The sequence below is a fragment of the Sinohyriopsis cumingii genome, unplaced genomic scaffold (assembly GCF_028554795.1).
Source record: "Sinohyriopsis cumingii isolate HCF-2022 unplaced genomic scaffold, ASM2855479v2 utg000273l, whole genome shotgun sequence".
NCBI lineage: Eukaryota > Metazoa > Mollusca > Bivalvia > Unionida > Unionidae > Sinohyriopsis > Sinohyriopsis cumingii.
Genome location: NW_028315884.1, coordinates 178363 through 200332, shown reverse-complemented (window position 1 = coordinate 200332; position 21970 = coordinate 178363). Strand labels below are relative to the sequence as shown.

Genomic DNA, 21970 nt, shown 5'->3' with positions numbered 1-21970 from the left:
TCAGTCGAAAGCTCGGTGCATTGCAAGAGTGAGTAAGATGCATGGATATTACCTAAAGAGCACGAAAAAGCTCACCAGTTTACCTGTTCTAACCTGGCAGTAGAACTAAATCTTTGGAGAACTGTGGATGGTGTAGTCTTTCTGTATTGGAACAATTACTTTGTTCACATTTTGTCAGCAGCAGTGGTGTTCCATTCATCTATGTATATGTTACTCACAAACTGCCATAGTCATTTAAGATGTCACTCTGTCATTTATTGACTGTTAAATTCATTCGTAATACCAGATGCATGCAGCTATTTGGCAGCATTACCAATAATGTATAGAGAACAATTCTGTGTGATGTGAATATCTATTTACTTTCATCCTACATATTGTGTCACTCATTTGCTTCGTGTTCATTCGTAGAGCGTAGTCGATATTTTGTTCATGGTTGGTAAAAAAAATATACGTTTGCGTTTTATGATGGAAGTTAGTGATTGTAGAATAATCACCATTTCTTACGGAAAGGGTTAAATCTGAACATAGGTCATTCATTATCCTTGTCGTGACTTGTTGAGTGCATCTGCAAGTAAATGGTCATGTGAATTAACATCTTTTTCTGCATTTTATCAGAAAGACGTGTCCCCGTTGCTTGTTAATTCAGACTCAAACAGTAAGAAACTGATCCTTAGGGATATCTATTCAGGGTTTTACCTTCCCCCAGATTAGGCAAAAGCTGGTATGGACCCGACTATAGCATTATAACGCGGAAGAGCTGTACCAGGCAGTCTATAAGTGTTTTGCTGACCTCATTTATGGAATTATATGAGTTGACCCTCATTATTTGTTTTTAGCATTATAAGCATGCAGTACGTGTGTGCTAATTATTCATTATATTCACCAACAATCTCACAATTTGAATGAATTTAGTCGTCTAAACAGAGAGTATATACACTCAAGAATTGAAAGATGAACATCCAATTAGGTACCAGACCAGCGTATTCATATAATAACTAGTTATCTGTGATATAGATTATATGCTTATTAGTAAGTTTCAGAATAAAATTTTCTGAAACAATCAATGTCTGGTTGTAACAATCATAAATGATATCATGCCCAATTTCTCCAGAATATAACAGAAACAGAAATAATTTGTTCATTATTTGTTAAAACAGTTAAGCTCAAACCATTGTGATTATCAGGCACTGCGGTTGAAACCCTAGCCATAATGTCATCTGCAAATTTCCAGAGTTGCCACAATGGCAAGTGAAATAGTGCGTTGTACACCACATATACTTCGCTAGCCAAGCAGTCGGACTGTGGTGCAGAGGGCTAACTTTTGCAAAGTATGTGATAGAGTTAATAATAAAAAGTATCTGATGCAAACAGCATATTAAACTATTTTTAAAAAGGGCACATATTCCAAGTTTCAGTAACCTATATTTGCCAACTACGATTTGATCATTGTTTATGTTATAGCTCTTTAGTACCTTGTGGAAATCATTCTTATTTTTTCGTGTCCATATGAGCGAGACCTTTTAGTCTCAAAATAAGTATTTCATCTTCCAAAATACCAACTATATACCTTGCTTGAAAAGGTGCTAATATTTACAGTGACGGATTTATTGGCTCAGATACACAGAACTGTTCATGTTTTCTTTAAAAGTGCCCATTAAACGATCAATACGCAAAATTTGTGTGGCAAGTTTTAAGTATTTGACTAGCTGCTGAGCGGTATAATTTGCTGATAATTACAATGACTGAATTAGGACGCAGAAACACACAAAGATGAACACGTGATCATTATAATAATATATCAAATGATAAACTATCAACAAAACAGCAACTGAGGTTGCAGCTGCGTTGAACTAATGGATCAACGTGGATCCCGGCCGCATGGCGGCTTGCAATGACCACCGTTGCTACATGTTGATTCTGGCAAAGTAACTTTCTTACTGCAGTATTATCGCTGATGAAAATCAGACGAGGACACACCGAGTTACAACGTGATAAGACAATCGTTGAACAATTTAATCGAACACCTGCTGAGAGATTGTTCGGATATCAGCATGATTAAGACATTTCAACGGACACGAGATCTCATTGAAACCATCAATGCAATTTTGAAGAAACACATATCATTTGAGCGAATTTAATCTTTGTCACCGGTACTTGGTGATTGACGGTCAGGCGTTTATTTGAACCCACTGATGTTGAAAGCGGTACAAAGAGCAACCGATCCTATTTAGAGTGTAATGACATATACATTTTCCAATGTGGTAAGATGTATTGGCAGGCAGCAATGTACAGACCCGAGTCAGCGGCTCTTCAGCGTAGATTTGTACGTGAATAATTACAAGTAATCCCTGAAGATACCCAAATACCAGCAGCATGGATTAGCTAGTAAATGAAAGCACCAGCTCCAGGAACTAGTTCCAAGAGGCATGCGACCTGACGTCGATTACCTTTAAGATAGTTAAGCATCACATTCACACGAGTGTGGCCAAGACTACTATTGACTATGTCCACGTTAAATTGTCGTGGGTCATTGTACGAACACTGCCACAACATTATTGTGTTACAGCAGTCACAGTGATTGTTTTGTAACCCTTGATACTGCTAAGTATGCTAAATTTGACCATTGACATGATCCTGGACTATCCAGACATTGGTACCTGAGATTGTAAGACCCTAAGTTGAACAAATGGTTATTGCATATCCCAGAGTCCATGGGGATTTGCAATCACTCGTTGGCTCGGCAAGCGATTTCTGAACATCTACAGGGACAACAACTATATCGTTCAGAACAAGCTTTTGTTTCATCGACAATTTATCGCTTGACAATCAGTAGGAATCTCAACATTAATATTCTGTATTTGATGGTAACACAATGGCACACGTAGATCTCAAAATCTTTCTCTGTGAAGTGATATTAATTCACGTTGAAGTGAATCAGGATCTATTTCTCTAGATGCGTCGGTGAGATCGCTAGTCCGCCTTAGGTTCCAGACATCATAAGCCGTAGTCTCTGGAATTACAGCGAGCATTATCTCGCATTTAAACTTGTCAGGTTGTAGACTTATTAGCACTTTAAGCTCTCAGCGATTCATTGATGGCCTTGTGGTCGTAAATCATTTATTTGTGATACTCTACGGATTTTATTAGCCAACTACTTGGTGATTCTCCGACAAATCGAGGTGATTGACCATAATGGTCTCACATGATATCCGCCGTGGTTCATCCGTGAACAGATCACGTTCATTACCAATCACTACACATTTGTAATGTATTCTTGGTTACTGTGCATATCTCATCCCAGCTGATGATTCTAGAAACAAGGCTCTCACCAATGCGCTCGGTTATCATCGGCAGAGTGTTAAGTGCTATAGTTTAGGATCAAAACCGTATGTGAAATGTGGAATTGGTGTACAAGGACAAACGCAACTTTCCGTAGCGTGTGGTGGCAGAAAATACAGAGCGCTGAAACGGTAGGATGATTACAAAAATCATTTCTAGACTACTAATGGTCAGATCGATGGCGATCCGGTTGCTAGCAGTAGCCCTGGCCAAATACAGAACTTTAAAGTCTATCTTAAGTAGATTCTGAGTCTGTTTATTTTTCTCCAAAATCTGTGGCATACTTAACATGGACGGCATCACAAACGAGGTTCACATATACCGTCGATGTAATATTGAGGATACCTGGATACATGTGTCGCCCTGAATCATCAACGCTGTTGTAGTGTTTGGAAATCACTGGTGTTGACGCGTCTTTGATTCTTTTTACACGCCACGATGAACTTTGGAAAATGCTCCTCGATGATATAATTGAGGGATTTTTCCAACGTTTTGTTGTTAAATCATGCTGGCCTAAATTTCGGCAAATGATCTCATGTGATTTTAAAATGATTAATACATAAGTTCCAGTACTGTTATTCCCCGAGGACGTTATCGTAAAGTGATGTTGTTATAATAACCTTGAGCACATACTCGGAATCAGCTCTCACCTGGTTTAGAAGTAGTATGGTCGCAATGATCTCTGACTGCGTAGACAATCATTGGTGTGCTCATTTAAACAACAGATCGTCTGTAAATATCTATCATTACAAACTAAGGGCTCTTTAAAACGACGACTAGTATAACGTTCATTAGTGACCGCGTATACGACTGTATTGGTGGTGGGCCGCCAGTGATTCATGACCTTGATATAGCATCTAGACTCATTAGCGGTTCACGTCCGTATATAGGTGGATCCATTAGTGTATGTTATCAATGTTGAACACAAGAGCGGAACGCTAGCAGATCCTCTGATATATTCCTTTGAAGACACGAGTCCATATGAATCAAAATAAAAAAAAAAAACACCACGTTGACCAATAGCGTTAGCAACCCAGTGAGTGCCTGAAACAGAATGGCCAACGATATAAATGATGCCAATTCCAACACGATTTGGTTGTTTAAGTAATTTATCGCCCATGAAAACGTCTCTAAACTGCTTGATATCGAGTCGACAAGCAGGATAACGCAAATCAAAAATAGGCATTGGAAAGGCTTGTGCTCTCAGCTTGCTTAGGGAAACGTTCCTGGTTTTCTCAGACCTCGACCTTACCATGAGGCTTGAGACCCTGGTAGTCGTCGACCTGAGTCTCGTATTCTCGTGTTTTGTGCATATACCATGTCCTGTCGCTTTCGTCAATGCCATACCGACAGCAGTTCTAACAACATTATTTTCAGCTGATTTTGCCATATCTGGAGCTACAGCGACAATCAGCTCCGGTATAGCTGCAGAACTGGCAATATACCTCCCTTTGTTCTAAGACTTGAATGGCACCCGTAGAAAGGTGATGTCGCACACCAGTCTTTGATCGTTTGGCATCGTTAAAGTGTTTGAGATGACGCCAAGGCAGGATAATTTACTTGGGCCTTGCAACGCCGTTGATTTATGCGATATAATTGTGCCATCGCGGATGCCAACTGAAGCTTTCTAGTCTGACCAGAGTGTCAGAGGAGCATTGAAGTGATTGTGACAATATGTCGTGCTCGGCTAAATCATGTCATAATACTATTATTAAAAAATCCACTTTGCTGTTCACAATATGGATTGTCATCGGTTTTTACAAGTCAACAATGAACGTGAATGAATGCCTCAGGAGACAGGAGATCCCCTAATGTGTATTGGACTTGTAATTTGATTCGTGCACCTTGGCTTGGTTCTCGTGCTTCATTAGAATAATATTGATAATCACACACCGACACGTCATTGAGTATTGGTGCGCCCATGTCAAATGCGGAATAAGATAGGCGCATAAACATTATTATATTGTCTAAAATGATGTGCCATGGACGCAAACGTCGGCGACTACGAGCTAAACCCCTACCCGTTACCAGGATTGCAGTTATATTTCGAGCTTGTTCACCAGTGTTAACGCCGGTTATTTTCCTTCGATTGTTAATTTGCATATTGATGTATTTTTTTTACTGACGCATACTGACATCACTGTGGTGTTTGACAATTTTACTGGCTGCAGTGGGACCGCGGACGAGCTGCTTATTAACCGTTTGATATTTCCTAAAATGAATTGCTAGCAACATAACTGACTGTGCCAAGCGCTTTGTCACGAGCAACGTTGATGGCTTTAATTCCAAGTTGCTTTGAAAACGGGATCACCATTGGGGCTTCCTTTCTAAATAGACCTTGAACAACCTCGCCAAATCCATCCCCGTAGGTAACTCTGTATCATAGTGCTCTTGAATTTATCACCCTGACTATTTCAAAACCATGTTGAGCATTTTGTATGATTGTTATTTTCCTGTTACTGATCTAATTGCATAATTTAACGCTGTGTCGATTAGTCAGTTTGGTAATCATCTGTAATTTCATGACAAGTGCCTGAAAAACACTGATATCCATGATACCACCAGTGAATAATCCTGGTGCAGCTGCTTGATTGATGATTTCCGGGGAATTATTGCGGGCTCGTCGCCCAGCAATAATAATTTCTAGTTTTTCAACATCGGCAAGAACGTTATTGGAGCAGAATTTGTCGAGACTCTATGGAAGGGTTTGTTTTTTATGAAGTTGAGATAACCCACGAGTGAAAACAAACACTTCCCGTTGTAGTCTTCATCAATACCAGGAGGTCTAAATAGTATGTTTGGGAAGAGAATAGCTTATATATATTTAACGGCGCTCGTTTAACTTTTTCGACTTGTTTCGGAAACTTTGCACATTTATTAATATGCTCATCAGAGATTCTAGCATACAACGGGACTGTCGAAATAAAAAAGGAACCAAATTATTTTGTTGAAACACTAGCGGTGCTTGGATGTAATAAGTTATCACAGTTTGAATATCCAGATGCTTGAACCGCTATAGCTCTCTTTACAAGTCTGTATCGTCTTCCTCGGTAAATCGTTCTGGTGGTTTTGGTTTTGGTTTTGGTTTGCTGAAGCAGTATTCTACACTTCGCCGGTCTCCTCATGAACTAGTTGCATTAATTCTTGTATTTGTGGTTGAACAGCAGCTATCTCAGCTGGGGATTCTCGTCAAATCTGTTTAATAAGTCTGTTTTTTCTGCTATTTCCCCAGTTCTTTTAACGGTTTGCTCTAACGTGAGCAGAAGACATTTAGCATCTGTGACCAGTTTAAACAACTCTGCTAAACTTTATGCAAATCGCTCTCTGCCCTCCTCACGCTGTTGCAGCTGCTGTTTGAAGGAATCACGGACCGCGACATTTTTCATTAATCGCCTCTAGTCGTCGATCAAATTTACCTGTACGAAATTTCATGGTTAGCGCAGAATTACTCATCATTATTATTACAACGTCGATTTAATAACAGGCATGTCGCGGGCTTATTTTTATCCCCATGGTCCAACATAATGCCGCAAACACCCATTGCAAACAAAGACGCAAACAATCAACTACGATCAACCGCAAACACCCATTAAAGACGCAGACAATCAACTACGATCAACCACCAGACATTTCCCGTTCATCTACATCAGCAGGGAGGTACAGCACTGGGGTATACGAACCTCCAAACGCATCGCATTAGAGGCCTCACTTTATCATTCAAGTCCTTGTATTACCATTTTTGCTTCGTTCTCTAACTGGGTCCTCTAATTTCTAGACCTAATGGTCTCTACAGCCTCCCTGCTGATGTATGTATGTATGTTTAGATATACGATAAAAGCGTAACAAAGATAAATGTAAGCAAGTATAAAATTCACAAAATATTCATTTTTCTGCACTCTTTACAAGTTCACGATTTTTGTATCTGGAATCTCACCATGTGACCCATCCCAGCGCAAAAGGTTGTCTTCATTAGTTGTCATGCACAACATACAGAAGGCGCATCGTGAATAATCTATATTCACGAGATTGCAGGGGAATTGACAGTGGAAAGATAGTGAGGAAACCAGCTAGGGAACAGATGGACAAACAGTTGGACAACATCACAAGATAATATGTTCAATTTGATGGCAGGTGTATAAAACGGACAAATACTGCAAAAACAAAATCTGAAGTATAGCCAAATTATTTTAAATTGAATATTATATCATTTTGGAAGTTTCTATCATGACTAGACATACTTATAAAAGTATACTTATCATGCAAACTGACTGAAAAATTGAGCTACCCTTCAAAGATCCAATGTAGCCCAGAACATCAACAACACAGTGTTACAAAGGGACTAACATTAGCATGGCAAAGAAAAAATCCAGGAATTTAAGATTATTTATTATTTTGTAATTGCTGAGTGCTACTTCCGATACAATATTTTGAAACTGGCTGTTTTTGTGGACATAATAGATGTTAAGATTCTCACTGTGTTTGTTTAGGACCATCAAGGCAATACCAGAGTCTTTTGGTGGACAACCCATGTTAATATGACTTTCAATTTTGCAGATGTAATGCTAACAAATTAGATATCATTTTGCATCATTTTAATTAATAATACGAATTATCTTCCTATTTTACCAAAAGTCGTTTAGTTAAAGCACAATACTGATTTGAAAATCACATAAGTGGAGACAACAGGTGGATAAAAATAAGCATTAAAATAAAAAACAAAATCAAATCTAACCAATTTGCCGATTATTGTCTACTTGTCCATGAAGTTACAGTAACGTATATCAGATAGCAATAAAGTGAATAAAACCTGAGCAATTTCATCCTGATAATTATGTGGCAATATTTTCTGACGTATTTAGTAGTTCATGGATAGACAAATGTCCATTCAGCCATGTGAAAATGACTTGGAACTTTCATCCATCCCGGATGCATTACACAACCTTATGAGTCCTATATATTCACAAGAAAAATAAGATTATTTTAGTATTGATATGAATGTATATATGTCTATTTAAATATCATTGCTTTTAGCTTCTTTCAAAAACATATCTTGGCTTAGGAAAGATAAAACATACATTGAATCTGATCCTATAAAAAAGATTGTCCGTTGCAAATAGGTTCTTACATATTTAGTAGCTAATGGCAAGACAAACGTATGTGTCAAAGATAATTCCCGTTGGAATATCATATTCATAACTACTCAAATGCTTGTCAAAATGGTTTCCAGTGAGTGCACATAATGCAACGATACAATTAGATCCAATAAACAAAGACTTCCACGTGGTGTTCGTCAACATTCCAATATACACAGACATCCATTGTGTTAGACAACAATCCAATATACACAGACATCCATTGTGTTAGGCAACAATCCAATATACACAGACATCCATTGTGTTAGGCAACAATCCAATAAACAAAATCCAACACATGGTGTTAGTCAACAGTCAGATATACAAAGAACTCCGCATGGTGTCAGTCAACAATCCAATTAAAAATGTATCCGCTTGTAGTTAGGCAACATTGGCATGATGAAGGTAAATAGCCTATGCTTTAGGAACAAGAAAATTACGACACATAATCATAACAAACGTTGAAATTAATTCAAGCATGTAAACGACTGTTTATGTACACAAGGAATGAAACATGGCATTTTGCAACCATTAAAAAAGCCTGACATATAGTAAAGAAAGGTCCAGCACAAAAGTAAAGAAATAACCTGAAATAGGAAAAAAAATCTGGCACAAGAATGAAGAACCTTACAGAGGGAAAATACAGCATCGTGCAGTACCATCAAAGAAAGACATGCGTCTAACACATGAAAGTCCATATGTTTTACAAAATAAAATGTATGATGTAATGAAGGGCATAGGTACTGAACAAGATGAATGGCTTCTATAAACACTATATGCGTATGCCAAAGAATATTTCAGGTTGAAATAATGCAGAACTTATCATCAGACTGTCTTTTAACATACCTTATCCTCTCTGCCATCATCGGTATATGACATTGGCCTGGTAATGATATTCAGCTTTTCCATAACAAGTAATATATGCTCCTTATTGTCATAGAAATCCGGCTTTTCCTTCTTGGTCCATATGGCATCTATAAATCAAACGCTTGAATGCATTAACAGCAGTAATAACAATCAAGTAGGAATACGATTATTCATTTGAGTTTCACCTGAAAAGAATTCTTTATTGTTTTGTTTTTAGCAATTGTTTCTGCCTGTGAGTTCGACAAAAACTGAAACGTAACATAACAAGTGATATCAAAATGTTTGACCATAATCCAAGACCTTACTAGTATTTTATATCAAATCAAGCTTAAAGCTGATGGTACATTAAAATTAATTTCCAGCACATCCACATAATAAAGCAATAACTATGTCAACTGTTGCCATAATCAACATCCATGAAATCTGACAAAACAATAGTTCATGCACCAGTTGATTGGACTCCAATTAGTCATTGGTTCATTGTTTTGTTTAACAGCACTTGGCACACCTTAATGGCTATAATAATCAGTAAAAAATGGAATAACACGAAGAAGCAGCTGACCCAAGCTGTGCATATCAAATCAGGAACTATTGGAGTACGATCCTGATGTTCAATACGCTCTAGAATGTTACAAATGAAATGTTGACACCAACATGCCAGCCGTAAATACCAGTCAACAGACTAGGTAGTCCGTTATCGAACAAACATCCAAGTATCAATTGACTGGTTGTCACTGATCAATCAAACATCCAAGTCCCAACTGATTAACAGCAAGAGATCTTAAAGACCCTTCCTATGTCGCAACTGTATGTTAACAGTATTTCTCTCGTACAATTACTGTACAAATTTAAAAACTTCGTTGTTTACCTACTTCTTTTGAGTCATCACCATCATTTTCATGCCAGAACATATTTTATTTGCTACACCAGTTATAGTGTTACTCTTTTTCAACACTGTCATTCTCCTTTGAAGCGCTATCATAAAATAAATCTAGTGAATAAACATAATGTAAGGAAAATACAAAAGGTGTCCTCTTTTTCGTGCTAAAATAATTGTTTGAAATAATAAATCCTCCAACAAAGTGGAGAATTGTCGCCAAAATATGGTCCTCCTGTGCAGGTAATATTTATGTCTTTCTCATAGCCGAAAGTTACACCAGGTTATCAAAGTAGCGTGGGGATAGGTAAACATGGCAACTAAGTCTTAATTAACATTAAAGAGGTGACGGTCATGAAATATTGGTCCGTTTTGCACGACTGTGATGCAAAGCATTTTCACTGTAAATAGCAAGTTGCACTTGTTGAGATGACTCTTACGGTAGAGGGACCAAGTTGCAAACAAGAATACTGGATGCAAAGTAATAATCATGGTAAATATTGACTGGGTAATTGATGGCCTTTGGGTATTTAGAGGGTGGAGGGGATCCGTAGTTATTTCAAGACAAAATTAAAATATTTTTGACTGGCTTGCTTGTTTATTTCTGTCCATTCTTTTCTCTTTCACACTTTAAAACATGTTGGAGATTTGATTATATATCGTATATTCATGGCAGCTTCGGTATGTCCTTGAGAACAAACAAATTGCTCATATTTCCTCAGTCTGATATAGCAAGTATTGTACAAACTGGCATTAATTAGAACAAACCACACTTCACATCTTCTCATCATTTACAGTTAGACATTCCAATGCTACCTAAGCTGGTGTTATTGCATGTTTAAACATCAATATCATGTTGTTTTTTTTTCTCAACCACTATCTTTTACGATGTTAAACAACAGTTTCTTCAAATGTTAATGCAGATATGTTTTCTTTTCTTATCCAGTGTTAATGAAGTTATGGTTGGTCCATAGCACAAATTTAAAAACACAGTGAAATATTTTGATTGATGCTGAAATTCGTTTCCCCATTCTTAGTTATTTAGTCAACATGATTACCATAATCAAATATGACCAATATTTTAATCCTTTCTCCGGTGAAAAATATTATAAAAAGAATATTTAGCATTTTGTATTTTTGCAGTATGTCTGTCTGCCTGCCTGCCTGCCTGCCTGCCTGCCTGTCTGTCTGTCTGTCTGTCTGTCTGTCTGTATGTATGCATGCATGCATGCATGCATGCATGTATGTATGTATGTATGTATGTATGTATGTATGTATGTATGTATGTATGTATGTATGTATGTATGAATGTATGTATGCAGGTATGTGTGTGTGTGTTTTTGTCCTTGGTAAATGTTGATTCCACCTATTTCAGAAATCGAGGTGTTGTGGGATCAGAAAGGTTATAGTATATGACACCAGTTGATTCCATACACTTCCTAAATCAACGTGTTTTGGGATTAGTATTTTATATATTGATGTATTGTGGAATCAGTAAGGTCGAAGACAAATTAGAAGGAGTGTACATGTACATAATAATCAGTATTATAATTAAACTTTAAAAAATAATATTAAACCAGTATTAAATTATTCATTTATTCTGTTAAAACTACTATGAAACATATATTTGGATAAAAAGTGCACCTATTTTATGTAAACATTTTTACCCGGAAGTTCGGACATAACACTTTACTGGTAAACTTTTATGTCTGCTAAAAGCATATAATTTTGTCAACACCTATTTAATCCAAAAGGAGCAACAAGACTGTACTTGCAATGAATACAATAAGATGAGAATTATCATATATATAAACATGATAAATATATCTTTGTTCCGGCGATAAAGTCGTACATTAAACAGTGCTATTTTGAATCAATGTGAATATATTTGAGCCTGGTGAAGAATTTACATCTACCATACTACATTTACGAACCATACAATTCCTAATACCGATAGTAGACTATTTGCTATCAGATTATATTTTTTGCTGCGAACTATCTAAACGTTTTATATGGTCATAGCTTCAGAGCATTAAGTACAAATTGGTGGTGTTTATTCATGTTTTGCCGTTTCGGTCCTTATTAGCAGATTCCAAATGGTCATTTGGCCAAAAATGTGTGTGTGTGTGTCCAGTGTGTCAAGCGTCCCTATTTACCACTGGCGGTTCTAGCACTTCATTTTCATCCATCAAAACAAAATTCCTGAAACTGTGCATCTACTTAAACCGATTTTCCAAAACACTGAAGTACCTAGTGTATTATATACACTAATAATTATAATATGTATATATCACCAGTGAACACCTATTAATATATATATATATATATATATATATATATATATATATATATATATATATATATATATATATATTTGTTAACAATAACAAAAAGCCAGATATGAACTGCATTTAATGATTAAAATGTCAGACATATATTGATAAATTGAAATGTCAGACATATAACTTCCATTGAAACCTATCTATATCTTTAAACTTTTAACTTTATCAGTTTAATAAATTATTCAAAATACAATTGGAATCTGAAAATTTTACACACTTGATTTAACATATTTTTTAATGTTACTAATGTTATTACAATTACAACAACATCATCTGCTACTGCTACTATTACTGCTACTGCCAAGAATAATAATACCAATTGTGCTCCTCATGGGAATGCTCATTTATATTTCATTATAATGTAAATAGGCAACTCATTATTACTTATGAATGCCTTCCAGATTATATGGTAATAGACAACAGCAGTGATTATTGACATAACGAGACAGACACATTATTCAAACACACGTTACAACCAACATATACACACATGTTCCGCCACACCAATACTTAACTCGAAAATTAACTCCAAGACTCCACTATGAAGTTTACACTGTGCCAGAAAATATCATTGTATGTTAAGAATTATTTGAATAATTCAAAAATGTATATGACCCATCTTGGGATTTAAATTATTTGAAGCACAAATTAATTTTTTTACTGTATATTTATTAATCTGCAAGAGTATGTACAGATGTAATAGTTTCGTAAATTCCGTCTACGTTTGAATGCTTTATTATCAGAAGTCTTCAGCATAACAAGGACATTTTAAAATAAAGTATATTGAACCAAATGGTGTGAACATGGTCCTTACCATCAGTTTCTCATAGTGAAGTAAGGTATATCAGCATACTGAGAAAAATGGCATGAACATGATCAGAGCCATCTACTTTAGCATTCATTGGTTAGGATTTTAAGATTCACTGGGTCCACACAGTATCTGGATCACGAGGTGAACGAATAAGGGCATGATGATGGAATGCATACTTCCTGTGTCTTTAGAATACAAGTATCATGATGGGATGTCTTTATTTGTGTTATAATAAAAAGATGTGATGATGGGATACATATGTCTGAGTCATAAAAGTAAAGGCCAAACGATGGGGTACGCATGTCTGTGCCATACGATTAAAGGCGTGATGATACCTATCTTCTCTGTAATAAATATGAAAGTGAGATGATGGAATACTTATTGTAAGTGTCATAAGAATACAAGTGTGATGATTGTATACTACTACCTTTGTAATAAGGATAAAAGTGTGCTCATGGGACGTCAATGTCTATTATTATGAAATAAAGGTGTGATGACGTGATATATATATATATATATATATATATATATATATATATATATATATATATATATATATATGAATGTGTCATAATAATAAAGGTGTATTTGTTTGTGTGAATGTGTGTGATTTTGATGTGTAACGTTACCTTTGACAAATGTTAAGTCATATCGCGACGATGTCTGCAGTGTGTCAGTTTATAGTGATGCCCCGCACTGGGGTAGCATGCCGCAGACATGTAGTAAAATGTCCTACCTAGTCAAAGTATTCTGACATCAGGCCGATCAGTCCTAGCACTAGTATCATAATGTGATGAAGCTGTTAGTACCATTTATTAAAGTCGCGGCTGAGATTCGATCTCGATATCTTGCTTATTTTAGAGGACGTTCTAAATCTAACCACTAGGCCACCAAATCGGTTAGAATAAATATGTGATTATCGATACCTATGTTTGTGTCATAACACTAAAGGTGTAATGATTGGATACCTATGTCTCTGTCATAATAATAAAAGGTGGATGATGAGATGTTTATAGCTGTGTCAAAATTATAAAGGTATGGTGATGGAATGTCTATGTCCGTGTTAGACATTATTTCTTGAAGTTAAATAAAACAATAACACACAACATCATATGGAAGCAAATTTAAATGATATGAATGATGTTTTGATAAAACAGTTGCACGAAATATATTAAAAGGATTAAACTGTACCAACCTATGAGTTGATGAGTAAGTTTCCCTTTTTCTTTGAAAGCGTACCACTTTTTAGTGACAGTGGGGTTTTGCATAACGAAAGTCTCGGCAGTAATAAGGGACTTGAGGGCATCAATCATCCATTGTGGGTCCAGAACAACCTTCTCCCTCAATCCATCGGTACTGAAAATTAAAAGCAATCATACTGCATTACAGATACATAACACATCATTTAATACTAATGTTGTAAATGTCCCCACAGATACAGGTAAATGATACTATTTGTACAACCTGATTTCAGCAAGCAATAGAGTTAAAGTGTACTAAGGTATTTTGTAGTACAGTAGAGCTCATCTATATTTTCGGAAGCCCACGTAACGGGGTTGTGGAGGAGAGAGAGTAGAGATGATTAAGAAACAAAATTCCTCCATTATCCACGAGTCCTGATGGAGTTGCTACGCAGGCTAGCGTATAATTGCTCTGCGCAACACGTTTTCATGCCAAGTAGTTGAAGATGACCACTGCGGAGTGGACATGGTCTCAATAAAATGAGAGTGATTTACTCTATATGGCCCAAGCAAGTTTGGTCTTCAGAGGTTGAGAGTGATGCCAAATTGTCTACATCTTTATCAGATGCACCATACATTGATCTACATTGTTATCTTATGCACTATACACATTTCCTAATTCTAATAAAGATTATGCAAATAGATATGATGAAAATAAAATTTCAGATAATATTAACATAGTCGCAATGCCTCGAAAACTGTAATAATAATAATGTTTCGTTTTGTTCTTTTTAATTCACGAAAGGCGGATTAACACGTTTATAATAAGTACAAATATATGTAACTGCTTAAACATGAAAAGTAATCCTCTCCTTATATTCTCGATGGCAGCCGCTTCTGTTTAAAGCAAAATAAAAGTTTGAAAAATCAAAGTAAGATCTCGGAAATTGTGAATTTACCCTTAAATGCGAACCACGTGTTTAGTCCTTGGAAAGTAATATCCCTGTCACAAAGCTGAATATACATGTACACATCTATCAAATTTAGTTCAATTCTGACTGCATGTATACTTTGTGAGGTAGATCATTTAATCTATGGTTGTTTCCCACTGGGGTAATTTTCACTTCCTTCTGTTATCAAAAGATATAAATGTTTCAAATAATGTAACCCTTTGAAAACTAAAATAGTGAATTAGCTTGAGTAGATATTCAACGGAAATAAAGATAGTGACCATTTTAAAACACCCTCTTTCATCAGAAGACGATGCCATTTCAGCCTCAGAAAGAAACATTTCCAACACGAAGAATCTCACTTGGCGCATTGTAGTTTTCAGCTAAAATTATGGTCACGCCATTAAAAGCGGAAGTTTGTTAATTGTTTCCAATTAATTCGACATCATGTATTGTTGAAATGATAATGTGGAAAATCGTCCAGTCTTAAATGATCAACAAATTTAAGGCATTGTTACTGGTTGTATCAATATGTTTCATATTATTTAACCATTCTTGTAATGAAAATTAGAAAAACAAACTTTTGTCATGATAGAAAAAGAATAATTAGTCATATGAGAATGATTCTTCAATAACATATTGTGTAATATAGATCTAAGACGTTGCATTAGTTCAATGCATTTTCCTGTTGGTGACAATTTGAACATTTGGCTATTGAGACAAAATATAGTACATTCAAACCCATTTCTTGCAATGTTATTTAACCGATTTCTGAATTTGGCATAATGTCATGCAGCTAAGATGAATTTAGTGAAGGACATGAAATGTACTCCTCATCTCTCTCTCTCTCTCTCTCTCTCTCTCTCTCGACCGATTGATCGAAACAATGAGAGGTAGGTGTCACATTTACGCTTAATAAACATATTTTTACATACATGAATGACCTATCAGTAGCGGTAATACCAAGTGTAATATCTACATGTATATCACATTGGTTCGGGATTTTATATTGCTTTATTTGGAATCGTAAAAGCTTCATAAAGTAGTAATGGATATATTGTTAGTAGATTTTTGGCTCAAACAATCCTTGTTGTTAAAAACAATCCATCAATACTATGTTATATAGAAAATTCGATGTTGTTGCACTCTGCAGTGAGAAAAGGGCTAAGGAACGATAGACGTCAAACAATTTACAAACGCAATCGCATTTGTATTTGACTATTGTGAAACAAAATAAGGCCTGATAGTTATCGCATGCACGAGCACGGCCATATCAGGTCAGTGTTAGGGGTGTTTCGAAAATTACAAAAGGGCCCCAACTTTCCTCAAAAGGACATCAAATAAAAAATATAGGTATCTATTTATTCAAGGTGCTCATAACACTGAAAAAACATTCACAGGAATAAAACTATAGTCAAATTTCATGTGACAAATTCTGCGTTTGTGTGTGTGCACGTTTTTTGCTTTGCGGGGGGATAGAGGCCCTTATCCAGCCCTGACGAATTCTTAGTAATACCTTGTACTATTTCTTTGGACATCCGAAACAGATGTGATGTGACTTGAGACTTCTATTATGAAAGGAGTCATGCCATTCCTGTTCTGGTCTGTGATGCATCTTGTGATGAATAAAATAACAAAAATATTCCAGTCGTAAATAAAAATCTAGTCAAATAAATTAAAAGACCAGCCCTTGCACTAAATGTGTAGTTAAAATTTAAAAGATACCGTGGTTGAGATATTACCTGATTTGTAAATCAGAATTTGCTCATTGTTTTGTTTTTGTTTTGAATTGTTTTTGTTTCTTTTAAATAAAGTGCTTGTCAACTTGAATTAAATTATCTAACTTTTAGAAAACTATTTATCATAGACAGTGTAATGAATTTACATTGTTCAAGAGAAGATCAATACGTTAAGTCAGTACGACTTTGGTTCCGATTTCTTTGAGTTAAGTAAAAGTGTAATACTACTGCAAAATAAGTCGATGTACTTCCCTAAATGTATAGAATTGACAATACACCATTTATTTTGTATCGAAAATGAGTTCAACTGATTCTTGAAATTGTATCTGATAGTAAATCATGCGATTATCATCCATCGAATATTCAAATTTCAATCAGTAAATCATATGTTGTTATTGACGGAGCCATACTTTGAGCCACATGTTTCTAAAGGAGATGCAGGTAAATTCTTGAATAATATTGCTTTTTTTAAATTGTGGTATATAAAGAACACTGCCCCATTCGCTGCTTTACTTAAAACAAACCTATTTTGTGGTGAAGGAAATAAAAACATACCACAGTCGGAATAATACATTTGCCCCAGCAAATTAATCGCCAATCACATCCAGTACACGTGCATTCAGAATTGAAGTAGTTAGTAGTTGCTGCTTGTGTAAATGTATTTGCAATCTCGTAACAGGACCGTCACTGCTTAATGACGAAACATGTGGTTCTCATTCAAGTGTAAATTAAGCGTTTTCCTTTTTGCTGTTTGTGTTTTTAAAAGAGAAGCTGCTGCTATGTGCAATTAAATTGCCCATATCTTAGAGGTTTATTTCTTCACATTTACACAGTATAATAAATGTTTACTGTTCAAAAGAAGCTAAACAAGGTGGACCTCTAGTTAAATCAGAGTGTTAGTTTTCTAAATGCACAACATATTTAAGACTTTTTTCAAATCAATTTGTATTATATATATATATATATATATATATATATATATATATATATATATATATATATATATATATATATATATATATATATATATATGGTTCAAGTAAAGATTGGTGAAATAAATTTTATTATTAATCACTCCTGACATGTCGATCTTTTCTTGGGTGGTCTTCAGTGGTTGGCTGTTAAATGAAATTCAATTATATCGATCAGCCTGTCTACGGTAGAGATGCCAGCTGAGGTGAGGTGGCAATTTGTTAGTAATGTATTGCTCCGTTGAGGAGCGAAAGTAGATGGGTGAAGTCCCCCACCGCGATACGTTGGGTTTTCCGAAAATACACATGACCTGTACTGCACCATATTATCAATCATCCCGGACTTAAATAAGCAATATAGCTACAATGTATTGACCACGTTATTTGTAGCAACTTAGTATCAAAATCTCAGACTTGGATACAAAAATACATAATGAAGGAACAAAATGAGCCTGAAACAGCAATAAATCAATTTCCCTCAGTTTTAAAAATATGTTGTTCAGATTAATGGCTATAATTGGGATGGGTCTAAAATACTTTTTAATGCAGACCAGGTATTCATTATGGATTCAAAATAGTCTAATTTATAGTGTTCGCACAGGTTTATATAAAAATAAAAATCAATTCAAGTGCACTTCAATGCCATAACCCGGATTCTCAAGGAGTAACATACGATCATGACATAGGCTAAAATTCCTTTAAAATAATTAAAGTAAAATAATAGTAATACAAAATAACTATCCTAATTGGCATGTTCTAAAACTACCACTTGCACCGAAAAGACTAAATTAAATAAGAAACTAAAGCCGTAAAGTCCTCACAGAATAATCAGACATGGGTTGGGTTGAGTGGGAGGAAGAAACTTCTTACATGGAAATAAGTATGCTTTTGTGAGAGCTTTTTTTCCCTTTTAATCTCTATTCTATATTCCTTTGTTTCATCAAATGTTTCCTGAAAGCAGCACGGACCCCGTTTATAGTGACGACTCATGATTGGTCTGTCACTGGCTTTACTTCCTGGACCTTTAGAAACAATTAGTGAGCACAAGGTACGCAATTTACGAGGTAAAACAAAAGTTAAAAAATTCTTCCAGAGTGCATGTTCCAGGAAACTGCACAGGTTAGACCACTCACACACAAAGAGCAGACGAGGTGTCCATTTGCTGTCAACAAAAACTGTTGAACTCTGATCATGTGTTCAAAAGATGAACAATAAATGCACCGTCATATGGTAAAATACGTTATTTTGTTCTCATGTTTATAAAAAAATATAATTACATCTATATTCGAAGACACTTAACATTTGGGCATAATTCAAATATGTTCAAGGACATTTAAAGCCATTTTAAAACACAAGTGCATTCAAGGATATTAAAGGTGAGTACGAACCCTGTTATACAAAGAAATGGATCGTGTGCTAATTCTACTTTCTGCACTACCGCATACGTTAGTTTTGGATTGGCTATCTTCATTTTGGCTGATTTTGTTTAAACAAATACTTTCATGCGGCAGACAGTTGTGGGTATTAATTTAGCATGGGACGAATTTGTTTCCTAGTTTTTTATATCTAATCTCTCATTATGAGATTATGATCATTTGACACAGATAACAGAATAATGTCATCTAAAGTACAGGTCACTGTGAAATAATTTATTATTTCACTCCGTATAAGATAGGGTTAATCTAAACTGTTGTTTATTAAACTCTTGGTTAATAAAGAGTGGATTCAAAGACATTTCGAGATCAATGGACAAAATAATCCTTGTCTAACCTGAAGTAGAGGACTGTGCCCATCTCGTGTTGGAAACTAAGGAACACTTCCAGTTCTTTTCTGTCTTCAATCCTAATAGATTCTGACATAGTTTGATCTTCTATGAGGCTGAGTGCTGCAACCTGATAAGAAGAAAATTAGCCATTACATTAATAAAATCTAGGAACATAGGCGATAAATACATGAGTGCCAGTGCTATGAATATAGTTGGAATTTACTATCAACACGTTCAATTTGAACAAGTGGAACAATATTTGTAGACGTACAAATGTTGATGGCAAATATCATATTATGTGTTGGACAATATATATTTTCCAACTAATTTTAATCTTAGCTGTGATTCTGTATGGCAGTGTAGAACAGGAATAATAAAAGTAATAATATAAAAGAACTTTAGTTTTTTTAAACTTAATTGTCACGAAAACATTTATCCTTATTTAATGCGAGACTTTCCTTCCTCATTGTACCTTATGACCAGAAACTTTTAGTGTCATGATCGCGTTTTCCAAGGGGAACCATCTGGCTGATTTGTCCTCCCCCCAATGGGGCTGATGTGATGCCAGCTCATAAATTCTTTTTTTCAGGTCTTGTAGCCTGGGGTCACACTGGGTGTTATCAATGGCAATATTATCCATCAGGTGATATACAATCGGCTTGTTTTTGAGCATTTGGCGAATTTTCATGAAGAAGTCGTCAATGATCTTCTTTCGAAATTTCTGTGGAATCAATTGAAGTTTGTGACATTGGTACATCATAAAACAATATTGCATTATACATCCAAGACAGCTTTAAATCCACACAAATTAGATAATAAGAATCATGCACTTTTGAAACAATATAATGAAAACACTTGGTTAGAGCAGTTACACATTTAACATAATGAAATCAAGATTTTTCGTAACACACTAATACAATACAAACATGCATAGAAAAACCCCCACATGTGCGTTGATTATATTCAACAATTGTCAAGCGATGATCGGAATCGTAATACAGTAATAATCTACTCAAAGTTACCATTGACTAGTGTTTGATTCCTTTGCATGTTAATATGACAATAATCCCTTGAAAGTGACCAATTACCAGAGTTTGGTTACTTTGCATGTTAACATACGAATATTCCATTCAAATTGGCCAATGACCAGAGTTTGATTTCTTCAGATGAAAGTACTGTGTCTCTACATAGTCACAAGGCCTTTAGCCTGACATGTGTAGTGAAGACAATAATAATCGACACGCTTTCAGTATGCATATATCAATAAGTCTAAAACAGATACATTTTTTCATATCTTAATTTCATTTGCATCCCATTAACATTTTGAGTTTATCATTCAGCTTTCATACAATCATTTTCGTTAACATGTAGGATGTATCACTTTTAAATTGTTTTTTTAATTACCAAAGTCAGGATTTCAATAGTGACCATAATGAATGGATAGAACAACTGCTTTGGTATCTTCTTCAGTAAAGGTCTGCTTCGATAAAATACGAAGATTACTGCATTAAATTCAAAAGACATAAAAACTAACAATATAATTAGAATTGTGGTTAATGTAACAGTACTGCACTAAAACATTTGTTTCTAATTTCACTTTCATTTTCTTCATATAAGAAGAATCACAAGTGGGACGGATCTATCTCATATGAGTCAATGACACATATTAGCTTCTGAATTGTATTGCAACTGTGAATATGTTTGAACACTAAGCTGCTACAGGTTATATTTACACTTGTGCTGTATAGCTCTTCTTTTAGAGCGTGTTTACAAACAAGTATATATCAGTTCTTAAATGTAAAATGAGACTTGTTGCTGTATGTTTGGTCAATAGAAATTCCTTTTGACCTTGTATTGTTTGTGCGCAGGCACTGAATGAAATATATTGTTGCTCCGAAAATCAATTTTATATTTATTTTGACATCCCTACACATGCTGAAAATGTGACATACACTTTCTTGTCAGGAAATGGCCATCATTTATGAGAACATCATTA

General features: G+C 35.3%; 1 protein-coding gene across 1 annotated transcript in view; it reads right to left on the bottom strand.

Moving 5' to 3' along the window:
* The window catches only part of LOC149774374 (leucine-rich repeat serine/threonine-protein kinase 2-like), a 72924-nt gene that overhangs the window by 14341 nt on the left and 36613 nt on the right, over positions 1-21970 (bottom strand). The window contains exons 5-8 of the mRNA XM_089945358.1: positions 20447-20695; positions 19980-20101; positions 14564-14724; positions 9318-9445 (exon numbers count right to left, since the gene is read on the bottom strand). Coding sequence (XP_089801484.1) covers positions 9318-9445; positions 14564-14724; positions 19980-20101; positions 20447-20695 — 660 coding nt within the window. The remainder of the gene's footprint in view (positions 1-9317; positions 9446-14563; positions 14725-19979; positions 20102-20446; positions 20696-21970) is intronic.